The 20,151-nt window shown below is 41.7% G+C and overlaps 1 protein-coding gene across 4 annotated transcripts in view; it reads left to right on the forward strand.

Moving 5' to 3' along the window:
• The window catches only part of LOC118402529 (dipeptidyl aminopeptidase-like protein 6), a 163,806-nt gene that overhangs the window by 110,505 nt on the left and 33,150 nt on the right, over nucleotides 1-20,151 (forward strand). For 3 of the 4 annotated variants that reach the window (XM_052476901.1, XM_052476900.1, XM_052476902.1), the window contains exons 2-3: nucleotides 12,198-12,312; nucleotides 13,924-14,022. In XM_052476901.1, the coding sequence (XP_052332861.1) occupies nucleotides 12,198-12,312; nucleotides 13,924-14,022 (214 nt within the window). Of the gene's footprint in view, nucleotides 1-2,866; nucleotides 3,093-12,197; nucleotides 12,313-13,923; nucleotides 14,023-20,151 lie in introns of those variants that run through there. The other variant, XM_052476903.1, reaches the window with a different exon arrangement.

Below are 20,151 nucleotides of genomic sequence, written 5' to 3' on the forward strand. Positions count from 1 at the left end.
ACTCACCTGGTTCCTGTGGAACATCCATTTTACACTACACAGCAGAGAGGGGTAGAGATGGAGAGAGAGACTGAGAGACAGAGAGAGACATTTTGAGAAGTAAAGCCACTCATGTAGAGGTGCAGGGACTAGGTGGATGGCTAACTTTAACAGTCCCACACCTGAAAATAGAATGCATAAAACGACAAATGGAAAGACAGAATTGGTTATTTTCTCTTGGTGGTTTCCTACTCTTTTTGTTTAATCAGTTGGGGGAGAGCTAGAAGGAGAGAACTAGAGAGAGAGGGAGAGATGCACTACAGGGGCTTTGTTTTGGTGTGGTGTTTGTCTGATGAGAACAGCGGAGATGAAAATGGCTCTGGTCCTCATTTATTTATGGAGCCTCTTATTGTTATCAAACTCTGTGCATGCTGGCTTGATTTTCACACAGGCTAACACACGAGGACAGCTGAATTCATGAGACTTCCCTTCCCATGCCCAAGTAAGCGCTCTCAAGAGTTCTGCACTTCGTCTTGTGTTCAGAGAAAGTATTCTTGACTCTTTGTGGGCTCATGCCCCGTTTTGGTGATGGTGGATGAGTCTACCTTCTGGAGAAAAGCTCAAGTTGGAGTTTGTACAGATGTTTGTAAAGATGTCTGTGTAATGTAGAGCTGGAGCAAACAGATGTTAATTTGATCACTCTTGTGTTGCTGAGAATGTTCCTGTAGAGCAGGAAATGCAAACGTTTAGTCTATTTGAGTTTTAAAAAGGCTTCTAAAGTGTTTAATTTCCACTTTAATTTCTACATTTACCCCAATGAAAAATGTATCAACCCCTACAAAAATGTAAATGAATTATAATCTACATAATAATTCAAATGTCCTGTTGCTGCAGTATTATATTCCTGTTATAGCAAACTGGCTCAAATGTAAGATCCTACATCAGTATGGCTTGTTTGTTGGCAGATAGGACAAAAAGAACATCTGAGTTTTGTCTGCCTCTATTATTCCGTGGGGAGGGTTGTTGGTTGGTGCCAATGGAGGTCTTGGTACATCATTTTTTTAAAAACTTCAGTAGAGTATTTTCAGTCTTTGTTAGCTCAGAATTATTCTCTTTGTTGAGATGGTAAACAACAATAGAAGAATATTGTACAAACTAATTTAGTGCATTTATGTTGATTAGAGTGCATGTTTATGAATGGCAAAGTGCTTGTGGTTCTGTGTGGTACTGTGTGGCTCAGTTGGTTGAGCATAGGGCTCGCAATGCCAAGGATTGTGGATTTGATTAATGCTGGGGCTTCCCATATGAAAAATGTATGCACAATTGACTGTAAGTCACTTTGGATAAAAGTGACTGCTAAATGGCATATATTATTCATTTATGTTTTTCCATCCAATTTGACTCTTTCAGTGCATGAAGGAGTATGAACACAAATCATTTGCACCTTTATATTCAGTACAGGTACTGTGTGTTTTCAGGCTACAAACACAAACAACCAGGTATGTTTTATGTGGAGGCAATGGGCCTCAATTCACCTATTGTCACAGCAGCGTTTGTTCTATTGTTGCTAGAGGATGAGATATGGAGGGGACTGACAGTAGCTAGCAGTAACCAGGTGGGTGGTTCAGATAACACCAGCAGCTGGCAGGTGTTGGTGAAACGATGAACTGAGGAACTTTTGGCTGACACACAAGTTGCTACAGGAACTGAGAAACACACAAACAAACAAAAGAGATATATAAATAGTCTCTGTTCTAAGGTGATGTAGTGTTGGCAACTTGTATAAAGATAACTGTGTATTTTGATTAGGAAGTAAGGTGTAGGGATGTTTCTGAAATACTTGCAATTTTGTTTACTTCTCAAAGGCTCATACAGTCCCGCCCCAAACCCATGTTGAACAGCCCTACTGTGAGCATCCCGTCCCAAACCCATGTTGAACAGCCCTACTGTGAGCATCCCGCCCCAAACCCATGTTGAACAGCCCTACTGTGAGCATCCCGCCCCAAACCCATGTTGAACAGCCCTACTGTGAGCATCCCGCCCCAAACCCATGTTGAACAGCCCTACTGTGAGCATCCCGTCCCAAACCCATGTTGAACAGCCCTACTGTGAGCATCCCGCCCCAAACCCATGTTGAACAGCCCTACTGTGAGCATCCCGTCCCAAACCCATGTTGAACAGCCCTACTGTGAGCATCCCGTCCCAAACCCATGTTGAACAGCCCTACTGTGAGCATGTTGATAACATAAAGCGAAGAAATAGACTGGAAAGGAGGAGAAGACTCCCCAGCTAGCACATAACATTCTGAGAACCAAATGTTTCTTAGAGCTTGGTGAGAGTGTGGTTGTCCAATGGTTATTTTGCATACAACCTTCTGGGAATGATGCAGGATAGTTGCTTGGCTTTGGATCATTCTCAGCGCATTTAAGGAACTTGACAAAAAACGTAATTTTCTTGGTATGTATTTCATTGCTTTATCAGAACGTTTCCTAAAAGTTCAAACATGGTTACATTTAATTTCAATTTTGGTATTGTTTTAGGATCATTCTCCAACTGGTTTAACATTGGGAATGTTCTCAAATATTTCAGAGAATGTTGACAAACAATGTTCTTCTGTGGGAAGAACTTCAGCATAATGTTTCCTCATGGTTCTATTTAAATTCATGTTTTCAAATTGTCCCAAGAATATTAAGAACCAATGTTCTTCTGTGGAAATTTCAGTACTTCAGCATAACGTGTTTTCAAAATGTTTACGAGAGCGTTAAGATAACTTTTGTAACGTTCAGAGAAGGTTATTTGAAAACATTAATGGCAAACGGAAGATGGCAGTGCTGAATGAAAAAACGTAGGATACGATGTCCCCAAAACCAACTAAATAGTAGCAATAATATCCAAGCTGGATAACAACTCAAAACAACAAGGCTAGAGAAGTTTATTGACAAATACTACCAATGCAGTCAACGCCAAAACATGTCGGAGATGACCTATACTTTTCACCACCCTCTACAGTAAGCGTGGAAATCGATCGGCTAAAATCAGTAAATGACTAATTGAGCGTAGGCCTACTTGAACTAGTCAACACGGATATACATGAGATGAAGGCGAGCCTTGAGGTGAGTAATGAGAGAGCCGCGACACTGGAGAAAGAAGCTCAAAGGTACTGTCAATACTATCTAAACTGACATTAATGAACAAAGAAAAGAGAACATCTTTCTAAGAGAACCCTTACTTCATATACAGACTAGATCTATGCAAGAAAATCTGGTGCTACCATAATTAAAGAGAATGAGGTGAAAATCCAGATTCCCTTTTAAAGCTCTACAGATCCCAGGCAATACTGTCGACAAAATCCAACTACAACTTGTACATCGATACGAGCGCCCAATTGTTGCCAAATTTGTATACCTTAAGGACAAACTAATGGTTAAAGTTTTGGGCAAAAGAGTCGCCATCGTGACAATAGGCATGAACGATCAGTTCCCAAAGGAAATCACAGAACGGCGCAAAGTACTGGTCAAAGGGAAATGTGTAGCTCTCGTAGTCGATAAGCTGTACATTGATAACCAACTGTTCCGAGACGCCAAGACTACTCCATGGCTATTCTAAAAATACAAGGTTCCCATATAAAAAACGAGAAAATAAAATAATACAACAATTGTTAAAGACATAAACTACAAATATGCTTTACTCCTCGAGGTCGTGAATGTTGTTGTAAAATTATTTTATTTTATTTATGAATAGATAAAAGACAGCATCAGAAGAATGTCTAGTCAAAAAAGTACTCAAAAGCCCAAAATGAGGTGGTAATACAAACAAAACTGAGGACAAAGAAGGGGGATACCTAGTCAGTTGTACAATTGAATTCATCTAAAATGTGTCTTCTGCATTTAACCCACCCCTCTGAATCAGAGAACTGCAGGGGCTGCCTTAATTGACGCCATAGGGGGTTAACTGCCTTGCTCAAGGGCAGAATAGCAGTTATTTCCTTGCCAGCTCAGGGATTCAAACCAGCGACCTTTCAGTTACTGGCCCAGCTCTCTTACCCCACATACTGCAGATAGCCTAGAGGTTATGTAAATGTGCGGGTGTGTTGAAAAATGGGGTGCCTGAGTGTTTGTGATTGGAAAAGTGTGAGGAGTTGAAAGTGAGTGAGCAAAGAAAGTGGTTGCAAATGTCAGAACCCATGTGTGTCTGCGAGCAGGAGTTGTGACCAAGCGCTAAGAACCTTGGTCTAACTTTCCCCGTTCTCAACAAGATCAGAGTCTCCACTTTTGCTCAGACATAGGATATACATTTAAAAATAAATTACAAATAAAAATGTAATTTATTTTGTCCTATCATGATGGAATGGTGCCCAACCCTACCTGCCCTAGACACCCATCTGAGCGACCCATCCACTAACAAGAAGTCCTTACCCGCAAGTAGTCTACACGGGCAAGATAGAAAGATTAACGTGGTCAGAAACCCACTAAAGCAGTACCGCCCCCTCAAGAGTCTAAGCCTGCCTGGCAGGGTTGGCCCAACAAAGCCAAAGCCTCTGGATGGGAGAGCATAATATACAAGGATTTTTTTCAAAGCTACTTATGAGAACCTTGACGACTTATCAGGGAGGGGGAAAATTATTGTGGCCCTGGCGTCACATAATAATCAAATAAAATTTTATTGGTCACATAGACGTGATTAGCAGATGTTATTGCGGGTGTAGCGAAATGCTTGTGCTTCTAGCTCCAACAGTGCACTAATATCTAACAAGTAATATCTAACAAATTACACAGCAGGGTAGCCTAGTGGTTAGAGTGTTGGACTAGTAACCGAAAGGTTGCAAGTTCAAATCCCCGAGCTGACAAGGTACAAATTTGTCGTTCTGACCCTGAACAGGTAGTTAACCCACAGTTCCTAGGCTGTCATTGAAAATAAGAATTTGTTCTTAACTGACTTGCCTAGTTAAATAAAGGTCAAATAAAAATATACCAAATACACACATCTAAGTAGGAATGAATTAAGACTATATAAATGCAGCAAAAAAAAGAAACGTCTCTTTTTCAGGACCCTGTGTTTCAAAGATAATTGGTAAAAATCTAAATAACTTCACAGATCTTCATTGTAAAGGGCTTAAACAATTAAGGTCTCAGTTATGAAAACTTAGGACACTAAAGAGGCATTTCTACTGACTCTGAAAAACACCAAAAGAAAGATGCCCAGGGTCCCTGCTCATCTGCAGGAACGTGCCTTAGACATGCTGCAAGGAGGCATGAGGACTGCAGATGTGGCCAGGGCAATAAATTGCAATGTACGTACTGTGAGACGCTGAAGACAGCGCTACAGGGAGACAGGACGGACAGCTGATCGTCCTTGCAGTGGCGGGACAGGTACAGGATGGCAACAACAACTGCCCGAGGTACACCAGGAATGCACAATAATTCCATCAGTGCTCGGACTCTCCACAAGAGGCTGAGAGCGGCTGGACTGAGGGCTTGTAGGCCTGTTGTAAGGCAGGTCCTCACCAGACATCACCGGCAACAACGTTGCCTATGGGCACAAACCCACCGTCGCTGGACCAGACAGGACTGCCAAAAAGTGCTCTTCACTGACAAGTCGCGGTTTTGTCTCACCGAGGGTGGTACTCTGGAGCGGGATTGATTTTTGAGGTGGAGGGTTCACCATGGTCTGGGGCGGTGTGTCAAAGCATCATTGGACTGAGCTTGTTGTCATTGCAGGCAATCTCAACGCTGTGCGTTACAGGGAAGATATCTTCCTCCCTCATGTGGTACCCTTCATGCAGGCTCATCCTGACATGACCCTCCAGCATGACAAAGCCACTAGCCATACTGCTCGTTCTGTGCATGATTTCCTGCAAGACAGGAATGTCAGTGTTCTGCCAGTGAAGAGCCCGGATCTCAATCCCATTGAGCACATCTGGGACCTGTTGGATCAGAGGGTGAGGGCTAGGACCATTCCCCCCCAGAAATGTCCGGGAACTTGCAGGTGCCTTGGTGGAAGAGTGGGGTAACATCTCACAGCAAGAACTGGCAAATCTGGTGCAGTCCATGAGGAGGCGATACACTGTCTTACTTAATGCAGCTGGTAGTCACACCAGATACTGACTGTTACTTTTGATTTTGACCCCTCGCTTTGTTCAGGGACACATTATTCCATTTCTGTTAGTCACATGTCTGTGGATCTTGTTCAGTTTGTCTCCGTTGTTGAGTCTTGTTATGTTCATACACATATTTACACGTTAAGTTTGCTGAAAGTAAACTCAGTTGACAGTGAGAGGACGTTTAGATATGGACAAGTATTGTCAGAGCGTAACTGAATAAGATACATTAGAATAGTATAGAAAACAGTAATGCCAGATATGTAAACATTTTTAAACTGACTAGTGTTCCATTCCTTAAAGTGGCCAGGGATTCCTACTCTATGCCTATAGGCAGCAGCCTCTAATGTGCTAGTGATGGCTGTTTAACAGTCTGATGGCCTTGAGATAGAAGCTGTAGTTTGGCCCCGGTAATGCGTTGGGCAGACCGCACCATCCTCTGGAGAGCCTTGCTGTTGCAGGCAGTGCAGTTGCCATACCAGGTGGTGATACAACCCGACAGGATGCTTTCAATTGTGCATCAGTACAAATTTGTGACAGTTTTAAGTGACAAGTCAAATCTGACTGCACAGAGGTACCTGGGAAGAAGGGTCAATGGGGGACCTGTGTGTGTGTGTGAGAGAGAGAGGGGTAGAGGTGTTTGTGGGGGTAGGGTGTGTGCATGTATGCATCCCACATCCCTTGCTACGGGGTACTGATGTTAGGGATAATATACAGTGGTTTCTCAATTTAAAGTTTTGAGCTCATGCTGCAGCAGGTTGTTGTAGATAGTGGTAAATTACGCCATTCTTTCGTTGTGCAACACTGTCACAAGTGGGAGTTAGAACGCTGATCTACCAGTAGTCTAAACTGTGGTACAAATTGGGGGATTTTTCACACCTATTAGACTATCCTTTTGTAAATAAATTAAGATGTGAATGTTTCAGTCCGAGAGTCTCTCTCCTCTGGCACTAGAGTCCTGCATCAGGCAACAACAAAAACATAGCTGGTGGGTGGTCCTGTAGTTGAGAGAGCTTGGGTAAATAGAATGTGCAATTACACTTGACATGTGGACTGACAATTTTCGAAAAATTGGATACTTGTGCCTTGAAGCCCATTAAATCAAATCAAATCAAATGTATTTATATAGCCCTTCGTACATCAGCTGATATCTCAAAGTGCTGTACAGAAACCCAGCCTAAAACCCCAAACAGAAGGCAATGCAGGTGTAGAAGCATTACATAAACGAAGAGTGGGTGTTATCCACCATGGAGTGGGACAGTGCAGCTCAAAACTGCAGATAACATACAGTAAGACTAGTTATTGTGAAAGAATACTTGTGGATCTTGTTGATTTCCTCTATCGCTTCAAGAGGCCTACTATCCACCTGGTAATTGTGTGGCGTCACCTACAGATGGATTTGTGGTTTCAGAGAGAAGCCAGCTGCAACCCTGTTACCAGACACGGTGGGCTTTTGGTTTCTCTCCCTCAAAAAACAGAAAGAAAGAATTCTAAATAAATCAAATCAAATCAAATCAAAATGTATTTGTCACATACACATGGTTAGCAGATGTTAATGCGAGTGTAGCGAAATGCTTGTGCTTCTAGTTCCGACAATGCAGTGATAACCAACAAGTAATCTAACTAACAATTCCAAAACTACTGTCTTATACACAGTGTAAGGGGATAAAGAATATGTACATAAGGATATATGAATGAGTGATGGTACAGAGCAGCATACAGTAGATGGTATCGAGTACAGTATATACATATGAGATGAGTATGTAGACAAAGTAAACAAAGTGGCATAGTTAAAGTGGCTAGTGATACATCTGTAGAAACTATCAGAAAAGAAAGGTTCAGCACATTTGAAAAATATATGGCAAGTAGAAATACAATACATGGGTAGCTGAATGGTGGACCTAAAAAAAGATAACTCATGTAAAATGTATATAGTATGTATAAGCTGGAAGTAGAAGTCTAAGTATTGTTGTCCATTAGTTTACTCCAATGCGGCTAGAATGGTTAGGGGAAAGTAATAAAGAAGAAAGAAAACATACATTCCATTCTCAGAACATGAAGAAAACTTTCCATTAAAACTTTAACATTCAGAGAACGTTCTAAGATTGTTATTTACAAACATATACATTCCGTTCTCAACATCAACAAAACTCTCTCTATCCTCTATCTTGTTAAGTGTGTTCAGGTGAGTTGGCCACGCACACTATTTCGCTTCACCTGATCTTAATGAGTGCTTGTTTTCTCTGAAATTTGGTCTTTCAATAGACTAAAATGGTTTATTCCTTGTGGAGGTCAGAGGGCAGCAGACAGTGATTTCCCAATGAACCCACAGTGTTGGGGTTTTTACCATTAGGAGGTGATAACACAGGAATATTAATTTCCTCTATCTCAGACCCTTATCTCACTATTAGTTTAATATGAGGGAGATGCCTCTGTTGCAATAATATATGCACCTGCTGGTGTTGACACACACACATGCATGAGTCACCACGCACCACCACCACCATGCACCACCACCACGTACCACTCACCACCACCACGCACCACGGCCTCAACAGAAAGATGCAGAGCAACACTGATCCATATTAATCCAGAGCTGTTGATTGCCTTGTTGCCAATTAAGCCTGATCTCTATGTGCCCACAGTGACATGCTGTGCTCCAGCCACTGCTCAGTGGAGGGGAGAGGGACATAGACCCTAATGAGGAGACACCATACAGAGATCTTTGCATTAATCAGTTTAGCCTACTTCCAGACCTCTAAGTGCTTTAGCCAACTCGGTTGTCATGCCTCTGGAAGTAGTCTAGACTGGAACCAGGCTAGAATCAGCCTGGGATACCAACAGATAGAGCAAAGTCTTAACCCTGATTCACCTATAGGACACTCATCCCTCTACACTCTGAACTGAGATGGTGTGCAGTGAATTATCTGCCTCAGTTTACATATGATTGTCAGTCTTATCGGGTAATCAATACAGCCACTGCACCTCCATAGGGATATAGTTAGGTTTTGTATGTCATGTGCAATTGATTGTATGTGTGTATAGTATTAGGGTTGATAGACCGTCTACCATTTGTTTGTCTCTGAGGAAAGGACAGGAGAGGCTCATAATTTCTCTCTCTCGTTCTGCATGGAGCAAGAGCACATAGTACATACGCCACTCAACCGAGGCAAATAGGCTGCAAAGAGACTCATCCTGAGTACTATGATCATGGGGTACTGTAATACAATATTAGAGGAGGAAGAATGACTGTAGAAGTTGCAGGATGGTGATCTGTCCTACAGAAAGAGTGGGAAGAGAAGGGAACGGTGTAAAGGTGTGAAAGACTCTGGGGATATGCTCAGGTGTTCTGGATCTCCCAACGCAGCACATTTTAACATAAGGAACTGTCTTCAGCGTATTTGGTTTTTCCTGTCAATTCCCCCATCAGAGCTTATTCTGTCACTTACATTCCCTCTAGGTTCTTTCAACAGCTGTGTGGCTGGGAGCCTATCACAGGAGTGTTGCAGTAGTAGCACAAACGCAGTCAGTGAGTACATTTACACGCACAGTAATAATTTGACAAACTAATTATGGCAGTAGGCAGATTATGCAATAGTCATGTAAACACCTTACTCTGCTTACCTTAATCGGTGTAAAGTGAACATCGAAGTAAACATACTCAGATTAAAACGACTTGTTTTCTGAGCAATCTTTAGAATGATTAGGACATGTAAACACCTCAATCGTATATGATCTGCGCATGTGCAAGCACCAGCCGAGCGAGCCTCCCTCTTTACCGTGAGTGAAGTGAGTTTGGAACGACTGAATGGATGCGTCTTAGAAGTAGTTTTCACATACAAACTTTATACAAATTAAAAATCAAATATGCTTCCCAAAAATAATATGTTCGCTGTGGTAGAACATTTATTTTGATTGGCAATGTTCTGTATTTAGTGCCATCAGGTAGCCTGATTTCAGATGTGTGTCCATGTAAACGGGTCTGTATTTAGTGCCATCAGGTAGCCTGATTTCAGATGTGTGTCCATGTAAACGGGTCTGTATTTAGTCCCATCAGGTAGCCTGATTTCAGATGTGTGTCCATGTAAACGGGTCTGTATTTAGTGCCATCAGGTAGCCTGATTTCAGATGTGTGTCAATGTAAACGGGTCTGTATTTAGTGCCATCAGGTAGCCTGATTTCAGATGTGTGTCCATGTAAACGGGTCTGTATTTAGTGCCATCAGGTAGCCTGATTTCAGATGTGTGTCCATGTAAACGGGTCTGTATTTAGTGCCATCAGGTAGCCTGATTTCAGATGTGTGTCCATGTAAACGGGTCTGTATTTAGTGCCATCAGGTAGCCTGATTTCAGATGTGTGTCCATGTAAACGGGTCTGTATTTAGTGCCATCAGGTAGCCTGATTTCAGATGTGTGTCCATGTAAACGGGTCTGTATTTAGTGCCATCAGGTAGCCTGATTTCAGATGTGTCAATGTAAACGGGTCTGTATTTAGTGCCATCAGGTAGCCTGATTTCAGATGTGTCCATGTAAACGGGTCTGTATTTAGTGCCATCAGGTAGCCTGATTTCAGATGTGTGTCCATGTAAACGGGTCTGTATTTAGTGCCATCAGGTAGCCTGATTTCAGATGTGTGTCCATGTAAACGGGTCTGTATTTAGTGCCATCAGGTAGCCTGATTTCAGATGTGTGTCCATGTAAACGGGTCTGTATTTAGTGCCATCAGGTAGCCTGATTTCAGATGTGTGTCAATGTAAACGGGTCTGTATTTAGTGCCATCAGGTAGCCTGATTTCAGATGTGTGTCCATGTAAACGGGTCTGTATTTAGTGCCATCAGGTAGCCTGATTTCAGATGTGTTTCCATGTAAACGGGTCTGTATTTAGTGCCATCAGGTAGCCTGATTTCAGATGTGTGTCCATGTAAACATTTAGTGCCATCAGGTAGCCTGATTTCAGATGTGTGTCCATGTAAACGGGTCTGTATTTAGTGCCATCAGGTAGCCTGATTTCAGATGTGTGTCCATGTAAACGGGTCTGTATTTAGTGCCATCAGGTAGCCTGATTTCAGATGTGTGTCCATGTAAACGGGTCTGTATTTAGTGCCATCAGGTAGCCTGATTTCAGATGTGTGTCCATGTAAACGGGTCTGTATTTAGTCCCATCAGGTAGCCTGATTTCAGATGTGTGTCCATGTAAACGGGTCTGTATTTAGTGCCATCAGGTAGCCTGATTTCAGATGTGTGTCAATGTAAACGGGTCTGTATTTAGTGCCATCAGGTAGCCTGATTTCAGATGTGTGTCCATGTAAACGGGTCTGTATTTAGTGCCATCAGGTAGCCTGATTTCAGATGTGTGTCCATGTAAACGGGTCTGTATTTAGTGCCATCAGGTAGCCTGATTTCAGATGTGTGTCCATGTAAACGGGTCTGTATTTAGTGCCATCAGGTAGCCTGATTTCAGAATGTAAACGGGTCTGTATTTAGTGCCATCAGGTAGCCTGATTTCAGATGTGTGTCCATGTAAAACTGTATTTATGATTTCAGATTAATGTAAACGGGTCTGTATTTAGTGCCATCAGGTAGCCTGATTTCAGATGTGTGTCCATGTAAACGGGTCTGTATTTAGTGCCATCAGGTAGCCTGATTTCAGATGTGTGTCCATGTAAACGGGTCTGTATTTAGTGCCATCAGGTAGCCTGATTTCAGATGTGTGTCCATGTAAACGGGTCTGTATTTAGTGCCATCAGGTAGCCTGATTTCAGATGTGTGTCCATGTAAACGGGTCTGTATTTAGTGCCATCAGGTAGCCTGATTTCAGATGTGTGTCCATGTAAACGGGTCTGTATTTAGTGCCATCAGGTAGCCTGATTTCAGATGTGTGTCCATGTAAACGGGTCTGTATTTAGTGCCATCAGGTAGCCTGATTTCAGATGTGTGTCCACGTAAATGGGATTATTAGGGAAATCGTTCTTCTTGCAAAGCATGTCAACGTTTTAATAGAACTATATTAATCTGTTTATCCACAATAATCACATTATTGTGTGTATGTAACCATACTCATCGCCTCCCCTTCATTATCCCCCATTGACCTCTATTAACTTTTGTGTGTGTTTGTGTTGCAGGACCTGGTGGGCAGTGCCCCTCCACAGAGGAACTGGAAGGGGATAGTCATCGCCCTGCTGGTCATCTGCATCATCTTGTCTCTGATCGTCACCTCTGTCATCCTGCTCACCCCAAGTATGTAACACACAATGCTGCATCACCCTACATTACACTTATTACATTACACTTATTAACACCTATTACACTGCATAGCAGAAAATACTCATTTGTGGTGTAGACAAGGTTAAAAAAAGGCTTCTAAAGTTTGTAATTTCCACTTTAAAATGTCTGACTTGATTTGCCCTAACTAAAGATGTATCAATCCCTACAAATATTTCCATTCATTATAATCCACATAATAATTCACATTTCCTATTGCTGCTGGATTATTGTCCTGATGTGAGAAACTGGTCAAATTAAGATCCTACAGTACTTAAGTACCTGAGTCAGGCCACCAAAAGAAAACTTCTAGTTAGAGATTACAATTGGCCTTGCTAGCAGACAGCCCAGTAGGTAATTTAATTTCCTAAACCCATTCATTCAAAGACAGACAGGAGTAGAGATGTTGAGATGTGTCAGCTTGGAGATTGCATATTGGTTTTTCAGAAGGACGAAGTGAGGTCATCCTCTCACTAGGTAATGGGGCTTTAATGTAAAATGTCATTCAGTCTTGTTTAATGAAGATTGTTATGCAGTAATAGCTCTAGTCATTTTTACAATTGCCAGTGCATCAGAGGTGCTGTTTGCCTCATGTTGGGAATCCCTCTCAATGGTCTTTTACCAACAGATGAAGATAATTTGCAAATTCAGAGACTTACAAAGGTGCCTGTTCAGGGGCAGGACGACAGATTTGTACCTTGTCAGCTCAGGGGTTTGAACTTGCAACCTTCCAGTTACTAGTCCAATGCTCTAACCACTACGCTACCCTGCCACCCCATACATACATACATACATACATACATACATACATCACATACATCCCTTGTAGAATCTCTTACTGATGGTACTCTACACACATCCCTTCTAGAATCTCTTAGTGATGGTACTCTAATGTCTTTTCCTGAATAAACTGACAGGTGAATGTAGAAGATAAATATGTAAAGCTCCCATATGGGGTTGAAGGGGCATACACACACACACACACACACACACACACACACACACACACACACACACACACACACACACACACACACACACACACACACACACACACACACACACACACACACACACACACACACACACACACACACACACACACACACACACACACACACACACACACACACACACACACACAGTCTCTATGAAACTCAACCCTCTAGCGCTGCTGTCTACATTGACCGGATCTCAGCTGTTTACCCTGTGCAGCTAGAGGGAGTTACGGCTGCCTGGAAAAACTGGCCATGCTGTTGTGAGTTGATGCTGGCGGATCAATGGAGTGTCTCTTTCTTCTTTGTAACATTTCCTTAATCGCTGTGCCTGTGATATGGGAATTACAGTCATACTATATCCAGACAGAAACAGCGCATAATAGTCCAACTCTGACAGATGTCTCCTACCCTATTTTTATGACCCCCGGCAACTTTTTGCAGGAAAAGTGACAGTCACCAGGTAACAAAGGTGGCCAGGTCCCCTTTTTTTATGTGAAAGAGAATTTAAACATAACAGTATCATATTATTGTACCTGATTAATTCTATGACTTCTTCCACTTTTGTTTTGTTGATCTATTCCACTGGCAGTTGCAGATGATAGCCTTGCTCTCAAGAAGAAAGTCACCATCGAGGACGTCTTCGGAGGAGATCTTCACGTGCACGACCCCGCCGCTACATGGCTCAGTGGTGAGTTGTTATAGTTACGCCCTGCCCTTTCATCTGCCAATAGAAACTGAAGCTAACACAGCACCCACCAACCAGGAACTGTTACGTGTCAGTTGACATTATTAGAGCACCACATTTACAAATTGTAGACGGCGGTCGCTAAGGCAATGACTCTATCTCCGTAAGCATTCCAAGCCGTATTACTTTTCCCATTAGACAGCCATTACTATCAAACAAGAGGACCACACGTAAAACATATTGAAACCTAACTAGCACTTCAATTGCCTATTGAATTTAAACATAATCATAGAAACCCAAATCCTGATTTAAAGGCATAATGGATCACTCAGCCAATGTGTTTACTGTGAATGCTTATTATCAAGCCCTCAAGAATTACATGGTTATAGTCTCATGGTTATTCCCTTACAACAGAGACGGACAGCCCACAGAACTAAGTAAGTGTTATACAGAGAGACAGAGCCATGTAATCCAGTGAAACCTTGAAATGTGCCCGTTTATGCCGTTATGCACCATACAGTATTGTAGCTATAATGTATGCAGAGCAGAGCATGTACAGGACAGGCCCAAATTAAACAGATGTAAGGCTGGTCTGATATGACCTTTTTTTAACCTTGACAACGTAATGTGGAAAGCAAGCTGCAGAACACATGAATGTTGGATCAAGCTACTGCTCGCCCTCTAGTGTTAGAGACTCAAACTACTTTGTTTTTTCATTGACTCTCCATTAAGCACAAAAGTAGTGCCAGAATTTATTTTATTTCCACATACTTTTACATACTGATTTATATACAACTTTATCCACTGTATGCAGCAGTAATATAGCTTATCTTCTTCTCCAGAAAGTAACCTTTTCACAATATAATGTAATTACTCCCTCCGTCTGGATATCTCGGAAGAGAATTTAAACTGAATTGAAAATTCAAATCTTGGCAGAAAATTCTGGCCCAGTCGGCCGTGCCATGACTTTGGCAACATGCTGATGTCCAGTGTTTTGTGTAAAAGACAGTCAAAGGACAATGCAGGGAAATGGTGTCTGCAGAGAAGTTCAACAGCAGGCTAAAGGGCTTTTCCCTCATCAAATGGACCATGATAATTAACCTCACCAGTAGAAATTCACACACACACACACACAAACTTCAAAGTATTTTTCTAACGACACATTGGAATGTTCTCTATCATTCTTCTCCGATAAAATCTTAGTGATTCATTGTCTGACATTCCTCCATGTCAAAGTTAAGTTAATGAAATCAGCTCAACATTTGGTTCTGATGAGCAGTGATAATGCGTAGGATCGTGCAACCTTGTACTTCAGTAGTCCTCATCAATATGTGGTGCGTTGGTTTCATTCAGAGTGATGCATAATTGATTCAGCGTTGCTCTTTGACCACCGCTTGTCACCGGTCTCTTTGAACCTCTCCTTTGAGCAGGGCTCAACTTTTTTAATCGCCGTCCCAGAATTGTCCCGAAGTGCAATTTCAACCGTTCCAAACTGAAGATGAACCATCCTAAATGCTAAAATACTTTGTTTATTTTTTATATGTTTTGATATGCCAACATAGGTTTACTGTAGGACCTACAGTTGAAGTCGGAAGTTTACATACACTTAGGTTGGAGTCATTAAAATGTGTTTTTCTACCGCTACACACATTTCTTATGAACAAACTATAGTTTTGGCAAATTGGTTAAGACATCTACTTTGTGCATGACACAATACATTTTTCCAACAATTGTTTACAGACAGATTATTTCACTTATAATTCACTGTATCACAATTCCAGTGAGTCAGAAGTTTAAATACACTAAGTTGACTGTGCCTTTAAACAGCTTGGAAAATTCCAGAAAATTATGTCATGGCTTTATACGTTTCTGATAGGCTAATTGACATAATTTGAGGCAATTGGAGGTGTACCTGTGGATGTATTTCAAGGCCTACCTTCAAACTCAGTGCCTCTTTGCTTGACATCATGGGAAAATCAAAGGAAATCAGCCAAGACCTCAGAAAAACAATTGTAGACCTCCACAAGACTGGTTCATCCTTGGGAACAATTTCCAAACTCCTGAAGGTACCACGTTCATCTGTACAAACAATAGTACGCAGTATAAATACCATGGGACCACGCAGCCGTCATTCTGCTCAGGAGACGCGTTCTTTGGTGTGAGAAGTGCAAATCAATCCCAGAACAACAGCAAATGACCTTGTGAAGATGCTGGAGGAAACGGGTACAAAAGTATCTATATCCATAGTAAATCGAGTTCTATATCGACATAACCTGTAGGGCTGCTCAGCAAGGAAGAGGCCACTTCTCCAAAACCGCCATAAAAAAGCCAGACTACGGTTTGCTACTGCACATGGGGACAAAGATCGTACTTTTTGGAGAAATGTCCTCTGGTCTGATGAAACAAAAATAGAATGTTTGGAGGAAAAAGGGGGAGGCTTGCAAGCCAAAGAACACCATCCCAAACGTGAAGCACAGCAGCATCATGTTGTGGGGGTGCTTTGCTTCAGGAGAGACTGGTGCACTTCACAAAATAGATGGTATCATGAGGACGTAAAATTACGTGGATATATTGAAGCAACATCTCAAGACATCAGTCAGGAGGTTGAAGCTTGGTCGCAAATGGGTCTTCCAAATGGACAATGACCCCAAGCATACTTCCAAAGTTGTGGCAAAATTGCTTAAGGACAACGAAGTTAAGGTATTGGAGAGGCCATCACAAAACCCTGACCGTAATCCTATAGAAAATGTGTGGGTAGAACTGAAAAAGCCTGTGCGAGCAAGGAGACGTACAAACCTGACTCAGTTACACCAGCTCTGTCAGGAGCAATGGGCCATTCACCCAACTTATTGTGGGAAGCTTGTGGAAGGCTACCTGAAAATTTGACCCAATTTAAACAATTTTAGGCAATGCTACCAAATACGAATTGAGTTAATGTAAACTACTGGGAAAGTGATGAAAGAAATAAAAGTTGAAATCAATCACCCTCAACTATTATTCTGAAATTTCACATTCTTAAAATAAAGTGGTGATCCTAATTGACCTAAAACAGAGAATTCTACTCGGATTAAATGTCAGGAATTGTGAAAAACTTAGTTTAAATGTATTTGGCGAAGGTGTATATAAACTTCTGACTTCAACTGTAGGTCATTCACAGTGATTTAAAATGCTAATAAAAGTAGGTCCACTACTGAAATGGATAAATGGGTCTGTCAACTGAGCCAGAAATTCACATAAAATAATTTGCCTCTAAAATGGCCAACGTTGGAATAATATTCACATGTATTTTACATGAATGTACAGGTAACTGACAAAATAATAGAAACACTTGAGGTATACAAAGTATATTGAAAGCAGGTTTCCTGAGTTAATTAAGCAATTTAACATCCCATCATGCTTAAAGTCATGTATAAAAATCCCCAGTTGCCCATTATTTTCGCTAACATGGCTAGAAGAAGAGATCTCAAAAAAGGGGTTTCAAAGGAGCATAGGGAGTTTAAAGCGTGTGGTTGTCTCTCAGTCACCAGATTTCAACCCAATTTAACAGTTATGGGAGATTCTGGAGCGGCGCCAGAGTCTGCGTTTTCCATCACCATCAACAAAAAAACAATTAAGGAATTTCTCGTGGAAGAATGGTGTTGTGTCCAGTAGAATGGAGTTCCAGACACTTGGAGAATCTATGCCAAGTTCTGTTCTGGCATCTCTTGGTGGCCCAATGCCCTATTTGTCACGCCCTGATCTGTTTCACCTGTCCTTGTGATCGTCTCCATCGCTGATTTTCCTGGTGTATTTATCCCTGTGTTTCCTGTCTCTCTGTGCCAGTTCGTCTTGTATGTTTCCAAGTCAACCCGCGGTTTCCCCGTTCTCCTGCTTTTTGCATTCTCCTTTTTCTAGTCCTCCTGGTTTTGATTCTTGCCTGTTTCTGGACTTTGTACCCACCTGCCTGACCATTCTGCCTGCCTTGACCACAAGCCTGTCTGCCAATCTGTACTTCCTGGACTCTGATCTGGTCTTGACCTTTTTGCCTGTCCACGACCTTACTCTTGCCTACTCCTTTGGATTAATAAACATAATGACTGCGACCATCTGCCTCCTGTGTCTGCATCCGGGTCTCGCCTTGTGCCTTGGTACTATTAAGATCCTTTATGTTGAATTGTCCATTATTTTTGCAGTTACCTGTACATATAAAATTAGCATACATCTCAGTGTAGCTTAGGTGATGTGTCCACATCAATTTTGACACGAGGGAGGCGCCAGAAAATGTAGTCAAACTTTAATGAGACGTTGTATTTACATGAATATAGGACAATCTCCAGTCATGTTTGACAAATATAATGTAGGATAATTAACATTAATGTCTAAAGGCTTGATTCTGTTGGAGTAGGCCTACTTGAGGAATGTTTCATTCATTAATTACAAGAGCGGAGAGAAAGACCCGTATCTGTTTTGCACCAAGTATCACCCAGCTTGCAATCTTAGGTGAGGCAGTCAGCATTTAAAACCTGTAGGTTTTATGCCATGTCATGGGGCATGTCTTTCCTTGATTCAAGTAGCCTAACCATTATCAGACCATAGACTTTTTTAGGGAATTATTTGATAAACACTTACTTATGCCATTGAAACCAGCTGTCTTTTATTGTCCAGCAGCCAGACACAAGCTTAGACATATTATCAACCCATGCTAGCTGTTGCATCTTTACATTTCAACATTTCGCATGGATATTTTCATCTGTCACGTGAAACCGCTCGCATGTGTGATGCACTTTTTAGAACATTGTGTTCCTGCTACATTTTAAAAAATATATTTGCGCATAGCTTGCTGCTGTGTGCACATTGCTGCGCTTATAATGTGAAGAAATAATAGTTTATCATTTTAAGCTAAGCATTCTGATCTGTTGCATCAGCCTCATTGCTTTTTAAATGTTTTTGATGTACAGTGGTTGTATGAACTTTGGATCTATTGTCCCAGAGTCTGATTTGAAGACTCTCCAGGAATATTTTGTCATCAGGACAAGGGGACATTGTTAATTTCGAGCCCTGCCTTTAAGACACAGAAACAGGAAGGAGACTGAGTCACTTTGCCTGTGGTCTTATAGGGACACTGTGTACTGTACTCTGCTCTCATTCGTTTTCATTGATTAAAGCAATTCAATGAATGGCTTTTGTTAAAGATGTCAGGCCTTCGGCAGTTTGGACTCACATTCTTTTTTTTTTTTAAACTAGGCAAGTCTGTTAAGAACACATTTTTATTTACAATGACGGCCTACCGGGGAACAGTGGGTTAACTGCCTTGTTCAGGGGCAGAACGACAGATTTGTTTACCTTGTCAGCTCAGGGATTTGATCTAGCAACCTTTCAGTTACTGTCCCAATGCTCTAACCACTAGCCTACCTGCCCCCGAGGATACTCATACACTTTCCATTATTCCTAATTCATCCATTTTGATAGTTTTGTGAGCGGAACTGTCATGACTGAGCAAATATTTGGACTAGAACAGGAAAAGGTTTTCAAAACAGAGTACAAAAGCAAACAAACTTGAAGATAATTACGTAGAAAAACACACTACCACAAAATCCAAATAAATCTTCATTATGTCTTAGCAATATGAAGTCCTTCCAGCATCAGTAGCATCAACACTTTACTGCTATTGTTGTGGCAAATAGGAAGTAAGGGAGATGAGATGGCTATTCAATCAACCTTAATTTGAATGGTTGAAACATTGGAGAGAGCAGCAAGGACCTTTTCTCTACACTTCTCTTGGTAGAGGGGTTTATCCGAACAGGACACAGTGAGACTGAGGAATCGGCTCTGGTCTAGAGGACAACACTACCAGTATCACACTACTGAGCAGAGCTGAGTGGAGCAGAGCTGAGTAGAACCAAGCCAAGCTGTACTGTCCTTGCCTTTTTATGCATCCACCATAGGAACCAAATACCTGAGCCAGCTTAATATGTTTTGGGTCGGCACAATAATGTGAAAATGGTCTACCACTTGGACCATCCCACTCGGCAGACACTGGTTGAATCAACATTGTTTCCACTTCATATTAATGAAAATACGTTAAACCAACCTGGAATAGACGTTAAATTGTGGGATCACACTGTATGTATCCACACCTTACAGCTCCTGTAT

The sequence above is a fragment of the Oncorhynchus keta genome, chromosome 23 (assembly GCF_023373465.1).
Source record: "Oncorhynchus keta strain PuntledgeMale-10-30-2019 chromosome 23, Oket_V2, whole genome shotgun sequence".
Taxonomy (NCBI): Eukaryota; Metazoa; Chordata; class Actinopteri; order Salmoniformes; family Salmonidae; genus Oncorhynchus; species Oncorhynchus keta.